The 13,627-nt window shown below is 43.5% G+C and overlaps 1 protein-coding gene across 2 annotated transcripts in view; it reads right to left on the minus strand.

Annotated features, from left to right (window-relative positions):
• The window catches only part of LOC148038025 (Nitrilase/cyanide hydratase and apolipoprotein N-acyltransferase family protein), a 61,556-nt gene extending 49,151 nt beyond the window's left edge, over nucleotides 1-12,405 (minus strand). The window contains exon 1 of one of the 2 annotated variants that reach the window (XR_015688872.1): nucleotides 11,986-12,405. Coding sequence is in view for 1 of the 2 variants with exons in the window: in XM_087668087.1 (XP_087524213.1) it covers nucleotides 11,986-12,225 (240 nt within the window). In the remaining variant the exon portion in view is untranslated. The remainder of the gene's footprint in view (nucleotides 1-11,985) is intronic. The other variant, XM_087668087.1, reaches the window with a different exon arrangement.
• Nucleotides 12,406-13,627: the final 1,222 nt, after the last annotated feature.

Below are 13,627 nucleotides of genomic sequence, written 5' to 3' on the forward strand. Positions count from 1 at the left end.
GAGAGAAGGATTCACTCCTTAGTAGTTGGCCAAATAACGACCACTAGAAATAATTGTGCTTAAAGAGCACTGTTTGCTTTGTTTCCTCAATGAACTAAAGGATGAAAAGATATCTAATGCTTCAGGTTGAAGGCCTGAAGGGAGAGACAGCCTAAGTTACCCTTGACTATCTGCCTGACCCTAACCAAGGGGGTTGTTAGCCACGCCGGGAAGGTGGACCGAACCCGCCGCGTGAGGTCTCTCCGTTGAGCGCTACTTGGAGCAAGAGGACGCTTGGGTGCCAAGGGGCTCTGGCCGTAAATCCCTCGCCTTTCGGGCCCTGCACAAGAGGCCAACGTGACTCGGGATTGGATCTTGAGGCCCGCATACTAGTCTATGAGCGGAATCTTGGATTAGTAATCCCTGTGGATTGCTGGATAGCCTTGGAGCGGATTATGGATAAGCCTGCGGGCTGGACTTTATAAATGTATTCCAAAGATAATTATGATAACCTGTTAAAAATGAACTTGTTTGACACTACTTTTCTATGCCAAGTGCTAAGATTACGTGAAGGAACCGGTGCCTAACGGGTTAATTAAGGAAGCTGCTTGATGCATGTGCAACTAAATGTGGTAGGTAATTAGACAACTAAAACAACCTGAGGAAAGTGCGGTGGATGTTGTTAGCAGTCATGTTTGTCATGCCTTGTCATCTCCTGCCTGTGAGCCTCAGTCTGAGTCAGATGAGGACTTTAGGAGCTCTGACTTGTCTATCACTTGTTTTGACGGAGGAGGTAGCTCATTCTAGAGCACTCAGATGTGCATTTCCCGGGGCAGTTTCTGCATTCTTCAGCCTGCCTCACCTGTCGGACATTGTCCACCCTTTCCGGGATTTTTCTGAGCATTCCTGGCATTTTTACCAGCATTAAATCCTGGTCAGATCAGCATTAAATGCTGGTCGGACATATTTATGGCCTCAAATTTCAGGTCGGCCAGTTTGTGGGTTTTTTGGCTATTTATAGCCATTTCCCACTTGGCAGTCAGTTGTATTATCAACTTCCCTCCTTCTTTGGCAGGTGCACACTCCGACTCCGTCATCTTCCTCCGTCTTCGGTGCTGCCGTCATCATCAGCCTGATCTGGTGCCCTCACTGACGCTTTGGGCTGCGTGCAGGGACTGATCAGTCCATTTCAGTGTATTCAGCATTCATCTCAGTCAGTGCAGATTTTCTTCCTTCATTCTCTGCTTTCTCTCTCCTCTCCTCCGTGTTCGTGTTCTTCTTCCGTTGCGCACTCTCACATGGTATCATCGCCAAACTGAGAGCACGGAGGTCTTCATCGACTGGAGAGACACCACACCTATCATCTGTTGCTGCCCCCCTTCTCTCCAACAGCCAGGCGGCCCCTCCAGGTGGTCCATACATTTGCGTTTGCTGCATCAGCCCCTTCCAAAGGCTGCCACGTCATCAACCAGCTCCTGCTACCTGCGTTTTCAGCTGGGCGCCTCCACTACAGGCTGCGTTTTGCATCCAAGGTGGTCGTATTCCCTCCTGGCGGCTCATCTCCAACTGGCGCTTCTTTTCTGGGCTGCGTTTTGGTGCCTGGCAACTTTCCCTCCGGATTTTGTGCCCTACACAGCTGCGTTTTCACCTTCTGGTGCTAGGCGACCTGATTTCCTGGAGTTTAGTGGTTCTTCTGGTGGTTGGTGACCCTTCTGGTGGTCATTCTTCGGCATCGGCATAGTTTTCTATTGGTGTTTGGTGTTTTGCAGATTTAGAAGATGTCTTATCATCAGTCTACAGGTTTTGATGATTCAGATGACGAGCTTTTGTCTCGACATTCATCTGAACGGAGGCGTGATTTCTATCACGAGGACCGTCGTCCGGAGTCTATTCCTCTTTCCCGTCCCCCTTCTATTCATGTATCTCGGCGAGCCTCTTCCAGTGGGCCGAAGATGCAGCCTTTGGTACCCCCTGTACAGGTACCCGTACTTCCTCAGCTGCCCAAAGAGGACCGGTTGGATGGTTCCAACTTTTCTCTATGGTCCTGCAAGGTGGAGTGTATCTTGGACTCCTTCGATCTTTGGGAGCTTGTTTCTGTTCCTATTCCCCGGCCTATGGTGGATCCCGCAGATGGGACATCTATGGATCGTGCAGCCTCATGGGATCGGCTCAATTCTAGAGCCCGATCTTTCCTCTTTCTGAGTTTGCAGGATTCTGTCCTTGTTCATGTTCACAAGTTGAAGACTGCAGTGGACGTGTGGCAGAAGCTAGCGTCTCTCTATCAGCAGAAGACGTTTGCCCACCGGATATCTCTCGAAAAGAAGTTGCGGATACTCGCTATTGATGATAGTCCTTCTATGAAGGACCACATCAACAGATTACAGGATATGAGGGATGAGCTTGCATCCCTTGGTCGGACGATATCTTCTGAAGACATGGCTATGATTCTTTTGACTCAGCTGCCATCGCCTCGGTTTGATGTCTTCTACACCAGCCTTCTTACATCGAGGACCCATGAGAAGCTTCTATGGGAGAAGCTATCCCCGCTTGTCTTGGAGCATGACGAGCGACTCAGCGAGGTCAGTGCTAGTGGATCCGACTCCACTAGAGCCTTTGTTGCAGGTTCGGGAGAACAGAAGAAGAAGAAGAAGAAGTCAAAGGCTAAGAAGAAGGACAGTTCTTCAGGCTCTGACTCAGATTCAGAGAGACCGAAGTGCCCACACTGTGGGAAAGGGACACATCCAGAGGAGAAATGTTGGAAGAAGTACCCTCACCTTCGTCCAGGAGCGAAGGGTGGATCTACATCAGAGCCTTCTTCTACCTCTACACCAGCTGTTACCCATGAGTCAGTGTTCCTTCATATCCATGCTTTGGAGGAGGATCCTTCTTCCGTGGCTGCAGTGTCTTCTGCGCAGCCTTGGTTAGTGGACAGTGGTGCTTCGAGTCATATGACTCCCCGAGGTGATTTGTTACAGGATCTCCGTCCATCAGAGGGTTCAGTCACTATTGGTGACATTTTATCGGTGCCTATTAGTGGTGTTGGCACACTGCCTTTGTTTACCGACCGACCTTCGAGCTCCTTTTCCCAGGCCCTACATGTTCCGGATTTGGGCCTTCCCCTCCTCTCAGTTTATGGCCTTACAAGGCTTGGCACATGAGTGATCTTCACTGAGCATGCCGTTGTTATTGAGGATTCTCTTACAAGAGCTGTCTTATCTACAGGTTGGCAAGAGAGCGGGCTTTACAGGCTCCATTCCCCTTCTTTGATGCAGGGTCCTCCGAGGCAGTCTATTGCTACACCCGTTCCCGCTTGTGCCCCTTCTATTCCACAGGTTTCTTCCCATCCCCCACCTTCTCCTCCGGTGGTTCCCTCGTACCCCCCATCCCTTTCAGAGGGGGACGATCTCGGTGATGCGGCTGTGGAATCCCTGGCCCCTAGTGTTTTAGAGGGGGATTCCCAGGATCGTGAGGAGCTCCTTCAGCGGCAGTCTACATTGACGGACTTCATTGACCTTGGCATTCCTCTTGCCACCCCAGGATCCGTTTCTCCCTTGGCCTTCAGCCACATCCAGGATCTAAGAGGGGGTGTTAGCAGTCATGTTTGTCATGCCTTGTCATCTCCTGCCTGTGAGCCTCAGTCTGAGTCAGATGAGGACTTTAGGAGCTCTGACTTGTCTATCACTTGTTTTGACGAAGGAGGTAGCTCATTCTAGAGCACTCAAATGTGCATTTCCCGGGGCAGTTTCTGCATTCTTCAGCCTGCCTCACCTGCCGGACATTGTCCACCCTTTCCGGGATTTTTCTGAGCATTCCTGGCATTTTTACCAGCATTAAATGCTGGTCGGACATATTTATGGCCTCAAATTTCAGGTCGGCCAGTTTGTGGGTTTTTTGGCTATTTATAGCCATTTCCCACTTGGCAGTCAGTTGTATTATCAACTTCCCTCCTTCTTTGGCAGGTGCACACTCCGACTCCGTCATCTTCCTCCGTCTTCGGTGCTGCCGTCATCATCAGCCTGATCTGGTGCCCTCACTGACGCTTTGGGCTGCGTGCAGGGACTGATCAGTCCATTTCAGTATATTCAGCATTCATCTCAGTCAGTGCAGATTTTCTTCCTTCATTCTCTGCTTTCTCTCTCCTCTCCTCCGTGTTCGCGTTCTTCTTCCGTTGCGCACTCTCACAGATGTGGCCATGGGTCCGTCCTACGGATGGATGATCCCGATTAGCCGGGAACTTTTCTCAATCATAATGGACAGCAAGGAGATCGTTTCAAAGGAAATGAATAGCAAGGGCGTTGACCCAGAATCTAGGTTATAATAATCCCGATTTATGCTGTTTTAGGGGAACGGAACGGGACTATGCCTTAGGGCAGAGAGGTCGAGCCTTGCATCCCTCTCGTTTCCCATTCTCCTTGAACCAAGTGCAACGTGAATCCGCTTCGGCCCTGGCGTTTTTGCGTAAAGTAGTTCGCTTGGGGCTCGACGCTAGTTGCCGTTTAAGAAATGACCATTAGGGGGAAACCCTGATTTAGGTCGGTCCTAAGTGGGAACGGCCAGAATACTTCCGCTACGTGGCAGACGCGGAAAGTCCTAGGTCGCAAACCCCGTGACATTCCATGGGAGTGCCAGGCGGAGCTTTCGAGACCTCCTTTCCGATGGACTGCTAAGACATGTCCTGAAGGGGAAGGTGGACACGTTACAATCTTCCATAGAATTATCTGGAACCTTCTTAAAATCTTCGAGGACTTTATTGATCTTCTAGGAGTTTCTAGAAGATACCAGTCCATGACACAAACCATAAGAAGGACATTGGGACACAATAGATAGTTCTCACTAAATTGAAAGCTGATGAAACTTTGAATAAGTACAAAGTTAATAGTACAAGGGTTTCAACAAAAGCATGGTATTGATTATAAAGAAACCTTTGCACCTACAATGTCCATTTGTTGGCTGCCTTAGCAACCCAACAGGCATGGCCTATCCATCAGATGGACATCAAAAAGTGCCTTCCTTAATGTTATTTGGAGAAGAAGGTCTATATAGAACAAAACATGATATACGGAGCAATCTCATGTTCTCTCTTTCAAACCATAAAGATAAGATCTTTTGTTGTTGCAGAAAGCTCTTTATGGACTAAAGAAAGTATTGTGTTCTTGGTTCCATAAAATGGTTGAGTTCCTTGGATCTCAGGGTTATCTTCTACCCCTTATGAACCAAACATATACATAAAAACTACTTCAAAGAGGGTCAACTACATTCCTTAATATGTTGAAGATCTTTTGAACACTGGCTCATATTCTGCCACCATAGCAGATATAAAGCCCAAACTCTACTCCACATTTGAAATGATTAGCTTAGTCACCTATCTTATTTCTTGGGCATGGAGGCTGTTTATCATGGGGATGGGATCTCCATATCTCAACAAAATAATGCCCTTCAATTAGTGAATCATTATTGCACCGATTAAACTTAGCCCATAGCTACACCTCTTGGTCCTACTGTGAAGCTTTCTAAGGATCCTCATCCATAGCCTTTTGATGACCATACCTATCAATATATGGTACAAAAGCTTTTGTAATTCATTCATACTAGGCCAAACTTAGCTTATTCACTTTCATTGCTGAGCCAATACTTCAATGAACCTAAGCTTTCACATTGGATTACATGTTTGTGTGTGTTGAGATATGTTAAGGGTGCTTATTTTTATGGCTTACATTTTGGTAGGGTTTTGCTTTTGCATAGGTACATTGACTCTCACTAGATATCGGATATTCCAATGGTGGTTAAATCTTCTCCATGGGCACAACTCCCATTGTTCAATCAAGTCATAAACAAGGGACAGTGGCTACCTCCAATGCCAAGGTTGAGTATTGGGCTCTCTATAATAGCACCATGGAAGCCATCTGTCTAAAGAGCTTACAGGCAAAGTTACAATTTCCATGGACTATATCAAATGTGATCTTCTGTGACAACCAAAGTACAATAGCACAAGCTAGTAAACCCATCATCAATCCCAAGAGAAAGCATGCCAGTGTGCAATATCATTTTACCTAACATCATCTGGAGCTAGGCACCATTTGCCTAGAGTTCATCCCTTCATCTTATTAGAGATTTAGTCATCCTCCCGATTGGCATTCTCATGCTACAATTAGTATAGTGAGCTCTCTTGGGCATGGTTGCGCATTTCTTGTCAATTTTGGATGTTTTCAATAGTCACACGTGCAGTCACCATTTATCGGGCAAGTCAAATAGGTTACAAGTAGGTAGTATGAGCGGGTGTCTCTAGAGATTCAAATGAGAACTTTGAGTCCTAACAAGTCTTCTTCTATGCAGTAGCATGTCAATAAGCTTCATCAATTGCAAATGCAAGTCCAAAACGCAAGGAAGGTAATTACCTCAGAGAACATGGCAATAATTCTTCTCTCTTAGTTACCACCCTGATTCAGTGCATTTAATTCCACCTTGATTGCTTTAGGACAGACTAAGACCCTTAAGTGGGAGGAGTTAGTTCCGATGGTCTTGGACTAAGAGGAACAACTCAAAAGGTCAGAACATTCTCAAGTGGGAGGATTTGATTGATCAATCTTCCCAACAAAGGGGTAAGAACAACAACAACAACGAAGTCCAAACACTACAAAGCCAAGGAGTCTTCTTGCCACATTTGTGGCAAGATACGTCATTGGAAGAAAGATTGCCCCGACAAGGACAAGGACACTAAGACGGAGAAGACTACAAAGGACTCAGGAGCCATGGTTGCTCCTTCATCGTCCACCTTCCTTCATTTGGAAGAGACAAGAGGATGTTCCTCAGAGGGCCACTAATGCAACAATGCTCGCCCCACAATCTCATGATTGGATTGTGGATAGTGGCCCTTCCTACCACATGACTCCTCCTTTGAACGGTATTGTTCATGTGCGTCCGATGTATGGGTAAATTCTCATAGGTGATAGCTCTTTGGTCGCGATCAAAGGTAAGGGTGATATGCAGTTGATTCTAGATGGGCAAGGCAAAGCCCACACATTAGAGGTATTGTATGTGTCGGATCTAGGGTATAATCTACTTTCAATGAGCAAGATCTAGCTCTTGGTTTGATAGTCAAGTTCGATAAGGATGATTGAGGGATTAAGGGATTCCCTAAGGGTAGCAGCTGTAGGATAGCGCACGGTGCTCTCGGAGGAAGCAAGCACATTCCACCGAGCTCGTTTATACTAATTACTATTTGATGACTTGTGCATGTAGGATAGGGAGCCCAGCTTCATGGAGGACACTTTATAGTCACAGCATTGAAAGAAGGCTATGGAGCAAGAGTTGGATGCTATTGACCAGAATGGCACTTGGAATCTTGTGCCTTGGCCCAACGTTCACAAGAAAGTGACTAGAGTCAAACAGTTCTTTAAGACCAAATACCATAGTGATACTACTCTAGACAAACACAAGGTGCAGCTTCGCACAACGATCAGGGATGGATTTCCATGACACCTTTGCACCTACAACTCACATGGCTACCATTAGGGCCGTTCTTGCCTTAGCTAGCCATAGGAGATAGCTAGTTTATCAGCTTGATGTGAAGTCTACCTTCCAGAATGGTGATTTGAAGGAGGAGATCTATGTTGAATAGCCTCTTGGCTTTTCCTTCACCTGATGGACAGGTGTACAAGTTGAAGAAGGGCCTTTACAACCTCAAACAAGCTCCGCAAGCTTGGAACAAGTAGACTCGTTCCTCCGAGGGAAATTAGGATATCCTTCATTGTGATAATGAGAGTTACATTGCTTAGGCACAAAACCCTATTTTTCATGCTAGGTCGAAGCACATTGATATACAGTACCATTTCATTCAAGACAAGATCTTGAATGAGACTATTGATGTGGTATACTACAAGACGGTGGACAATTTGTCAGATTTGTTTACGAAAGCGCTTCCTCAAGTTATTCTACAATAGTACTCCAAATCCCTGAGTCTTATGCCGCATCCAAGATCTGAGCAAGAGTGTTAGAGATTTAGTCATCCCCTAGATTGGTATTCTCATGCTACAATTGGTACAATCGATTCTCTCATGCATAGCTTCGCATTTCCTATCAATTTTGGATATTTTCAATAGTCACCAAGTGTAGTCACCCTTTACTAGGCAAGTCAGACAAGTTATAGGCATGCAGTAGTGCCACATGGCAGTACATATATAGATCAATGATTATTTATTATTTATTGAGCAATTGGCAGCATTTTGCTACAAATCGGTAACTTTTACTGGCCGTCCTAATTATTTTATTGTATTATTCCCAACTAGTTATAGCTAACAGTCTACTTGTCCAACACACTTATCCTTCCAAGTGCTGGAGAGAGATCGGCTTGAGGAGATACTTCGATTGCCCATTGTATATCTACCTTCTTCATTTTAGCATTCTAATTGCAAATTTCTGCGTTCTTCTATCTTTTTCATCTCTCCCTCTTCTCTCATGTTCATTGTCTTCTAGTCTTGTCCATACACTTCCACATTCGTTGCACTTTGACACATCCAAAAATTTTGCAAACATTTTGACCAAGCCAATTAACCGCCCAATCCTACAATATCTACTTCCATAGATTGGATTCCCATAGCTTTTCCTTCCACTGTCCAATAGTGAGAGGAAGCAACTTCTTCTCTTGGTGCTTATGGGATTTTCACCACTACTCTATTAGCTCCATTTGTACTTTGAATTATCATCATCCATTTGCATTTTCCCTATGAGGCCACTACCCAAGTGGCATCGTTGCATAGCATTCTATTTGAGCATGATACTTTGCATTACCCCTTGCATAAGATATTGCATTGGCATTGGTTTTTATGAACAAAGAACTTTGGATGAGAGAAAAGCCTGTCTTTTGGCAAGAGCCCATCCAAGGATGAAAATCTCCTTGCATCTATGAATACTTTCGCTTTTCCTTCATCAAAAAGTGATCGACTTGGGATCCACCATATATTTACTTGTTACCCACACCCAAATGGGTGGTTGGGATAGTCTCTATTTGGTAAGTTGGATTTTGCCATTGCCCTCCTGTTCCCCCCCCCCCCCCCCGAACACGGATTCTTTATAAAAAACCTAACAAAAAAAGAAGGTTCATAGCGGTATCATCAACTTTAAAGCTCCTCATAGGCCATTGGGCAACCAATCAACACTCTTTGTCACAATGCATTGGTCTCTCTAGGGTGTGGCCCTTTGAACTCCTAAGGTAAGATTACCATCACCTCTATGGTCTTGATAGGGTTTTGAGCAGCCTTCATGGACCCCTACACAAACATCCTAGCTGCTTTGGGGTGGAACACCTCGAGGTATTACAAGCTAAGCTATGCTCGCAACCTCTCCTAAGTTCCAATTTTGGGCCCAAGAGGGAATGTTATGCTAAAGAAGGCCAAATACAAGAAACAATGTTACTTACTAGTTAGACCTTCATTAGCTCTTTTAAAACAGCCCCAAAACTCAAAAGTATCAAAGTTTATAGGTCTCATATGCAAACGTCCAAAGTTTGAAAGGATCCGTATATATAAACAAAAAGTTGCTCAACCACTTGCTCTATCCTTGTTTTGCAAATCCTTCATCAACTAACATGAAATGTCCACCTAGGATCCAACCTGCACATGAGATAAGACACAACCTATACCCATGAGCTTACAAGGACAAGACATCAAACTCACCTCCCTGCCATAGAGTCAAACAAGCTCATCCTCAAACTTAGGAGTTGGTAGAGCTCCAAGTCACAACCACGCCACAAGAGCTAGTGTCCCATTCCATCAACCCACACCCTCCCATTGTACATATGCACTGGCCAACAAGCAAACACTCCACGAGTGGTGATCACACAATAATGTACACAATAGGACCTAGAGTCCTATAAATAGAACTCAACTTTCCTAACCCTGAAGTGTTTTTAGTGGATTTACACTAAGTCAATTCATAACCGCTATGACCGATGCTATTAGTGTCCATCCTTGTTAGCCCAAGTGTGAAGTAATTGTGCGATTAATTGATAGAGAATTAAAAATAATACAAGAGTTAATAGATGCACAATAACTGAATCACAAAATGAGAAGTAATGTATTAATGAATAAGAGAGAGTACAACACTCAAAGCAATCACAATGAATAATGTTACACTTATATGTTAGAGATACACAAAGTGCCTTTTTATAATAAATCCTAGCCCTAGATAACTTAACCGTCACTGAAAACCCTAACCATAGTGTATCTAGAATAGTAGGGGCAACAACTACATTTAATGACAGCTTAGATGCCTAGAGAGCCCAAATCATGGATCAAAGGACATTGTAGTTAATGAGATGGCCTACAAAAACCCCCTCCATGAAATGGGTGAACTAATCTAGGAACTATAACAAAATCCTAGAAAATAGAAATGAGATATAAGGTCAAGGTTGCACAAGTTCATCCAAGTGGATATAGCAACCTTTCACAATACAGAGTACGACACATCATGGAACAAATGGAATCAAGTTAAAGGCTTGCCAAAAAGCTTGGAATTTCGATCGAGAAAGAGCCTTCATGAAAAGATCTATGAAGTTGTCTTCAATGGGCATATAAGACAACTCTATATCTCCAACTCACATGCACTCGCGAACATAATGGTAATGAACTTCTATAAGCTTTGTCCAGGCATGGAACACTAGGTTCTACACAATGGCCAAAGCACTCTGGCTGTCAGTGTAGATAAGTATCAGTGTAGATAAGTGTCGATGCTATCCGGTGCACATGACATGCACCAAAAGGCATCAAATTGCTTCTATGGATTAGACTTTTCCCTTGTAATGGCGATAACATGAGTGTTGATCATTCTATATCTAAAAAAGATACATAGCATTCTATTGTTGTAGAACAAAGATGTGCTTACAAGTAACATAAATCAAGTGATTGTAAGGAACATAAACCAACACTTACTTCCTCTTTTTGAAACTCTCTACAGTTGCATCATGAACATTCAAACATTGAAACATAATAATTTACACCGATTCTTTTGAAACTCTCAATAGTTGCATCATTAACATTCAAATATCAAACCAAAATAATTCACACCGATTCTTTTAAAACTCTCCATGACTGCATCCATCATTCCATGAACACATACTTTCTCTTTTTGAAACTCATGTGGGCAAGGTCACTTGCTCTTGGGCTCTGCACTAGATACTCTATTATATAGAATCTTAAGGTAATTGACCCATCCAAAATGTCTAGATTTAATTTCTCTAAGTCATACACATGTGGTGTCTTAACATGCATACAAATTTAATTTACAACTTGTACAGGAATGAACCCAGAACTCTAAAATAATATCGTAATGAATGTTCAGGGATCATGAATATTAAATTTAATCTCCCGAATTAACCTAGTGTGTCTGGGGCCTTCTTGTTATTTTTAGCTTTTTATGTTTTGAAGTGCTTTTTCACTTAGATCCGTGCATAATACAATGGCCTTCAAGAATCACAGTTTCCAAAGTTTTTTTCTTCTATGCATTTTATTAGAGCTTCTTTCGAAGCCTTGATCTCCATTTCACAAGCTTGTGATCCCCATGTTTTTGGGCAAGAGCGTGATGATTTCACTTATTGTGGAGTGAGTTCAAGTCAAGGTTTCACCCCCAACATGCAACAAGATTCATTGGCTCGAAGCATCCCCATTGCATAAGGTTGCATGCATGTTTCCTCACCTCATTGCCACATCCTTGGAACAAGGCCACACAAATCCATCACTCTACACCTGAGTACATTGGCCCCAAAACCACGATGAAGACACTCCATCATTATTGTTTCTATCTCCACCTAGCTATCATTTACATTTTCCGGTTAGACAAAGCAATCATATTTTCTCAATCACCACCATCCTGCACATTTTATCAAAACCTCACTACCCAGAGGAAAGGATACAAATCTAACCAACAACAGAGAATCGGATATTGGAGTCGTCCGGTTACAGTAAATCCAGCGGAAGCACGAGAATATAAATTTGGATCAGAAACCTGAATTACCTTGATGCCGATGGGTGCGGCTCGAGGGGGCAAAGCAGGAGGCGAACGGGCAGCTTGGGAAGTAGCCATGGCAGACGCAAGGCAAATCCGAGAGAAAATGATGGGTCGTGCAGAGGAAGAGGAGGAGGAGAACGCTGAGAGCAAGACTGCGTGAGGGATGATCCTAGCTGCTGTAGAAGCCGAGATCGAAGCTGATAGCAGATGATGATGATGAGTAGCTACGGCAGCAGCTCTCATCATCTCATGCCTGTGATGTGAGAGAATTCCTCCGCTCAGGCTATCAGGGATAACACTCGGGATAATACTCGCTCCTCTTTTGCTGGGAAGACGTTCATGCCCCTATAACGTCATACATGTATCGAGTACGTGCTCTCGGGATCGGGATTCATTTCCCATTCACCAAACCACTTGGCAGTGGCGCTCACTTTGTAAGCTTTAATCAATCAAAACACTTATGTAAGGGTTGGATGTCCATAGTCTTTCACATAGTGAAGAGGACATTCCCCTATTATTTACCTCGTAAACAAGTGAATTCCTTGTCCAAAAACGGAGTCTCCTTTTCCCACTTCGTAAAGTGGCGATAAGAGTGCACTTTTTACATTTACAATCAATCAAAAAATTTATAAGTTTATTTTTTTTATTTTTTTACAAGCTGTGTCTATTTGGTGTGTAAAGATATGATATCCATGTCCACACCCAAATTCAAAATATGCATGACCACAATTTGGGTGGGAATTGATCGTCCATCACTTGGTGTGTGACCAACCTTAAAGGCCCTAAGGGTTGATTAAAAGGGTATTTTCAAAAGAAAGGTAATTGAATAGCTATGGCCATTGACCAAAGTGTCATGGCCAATAGCTTCTGTATCCAACAAGCAGGCAATGGGTCCGCTACTGGAGAGTTGAGATTGGGTAGTCTAAAGCCTCGGCAAACATGGAAGCACTGGTGGCAACTGCCAGTTGGCATGCGGTCACACATGGCTGAGCATGGTGGTCGCGACTCCCCAGACTTGGAGGCTAGCCAGCGGAGCAGAGAGCTGCTAGATAGGTAGTTGCCAACGGGAGCGTGGAGCGTAATGCCGCTTGTGTGGTTGACGGACAAAGAGAGAGAGAGAGAGAGAATATAATATAATAATATAATAATGTTATTATGTTCAATCTTCAACCCTAGAATCTTATTGCTAACAATTGATAATTGGCCAATGCATATTATTTCAAAATTCAGTTATAGAGTTCAATTTTGCTACTTGGATCTACCTCGCTTGAAAACTTAAAAACTTTATGTTTTTATTATATCTATAGACTATATGCTTGATATCATGTTTTACTTTGTGTGTTATTTTGATAGTCTAAAGTAAGTGTGTTACAAAAAATTGATAGATCATATCTTTACGTTGTCAAAGAGTTTATTGTTCATAATATAAATCATGGGATTCTTATGAACACAGAAGAGCTTCACTGGAAGTTATATGAGAAATTTGCATACAAAATTCAGACATTGTTATCCAATAACCACCTTAGTTATACAAGTTCTTTTGTATTTAGCATATAATTTTCAATTATACCATGTATACTTATAAAAAATAAGTCTATGGGAACCTACAACTTGGTCATCTGGAAGAAAGTGACAGTCTGCAGGATAA

The sequence above is a fragment of the Lygodium microphyllum genome, chromosome 3 (genome assembly GCF_053477565.2).
Source record: "Lygodium microphyllum isolate KBCC chromosome 3, Lygodium_microphyllum_v1.1.10, whole genome shotgun sequence".
NCBI lineage: Eukaryota > Viridiplantae > Streptophyta > Polypodiopsida > Schizaeales > Lygodiaceae > Lygodium > Lygodium microphyllum.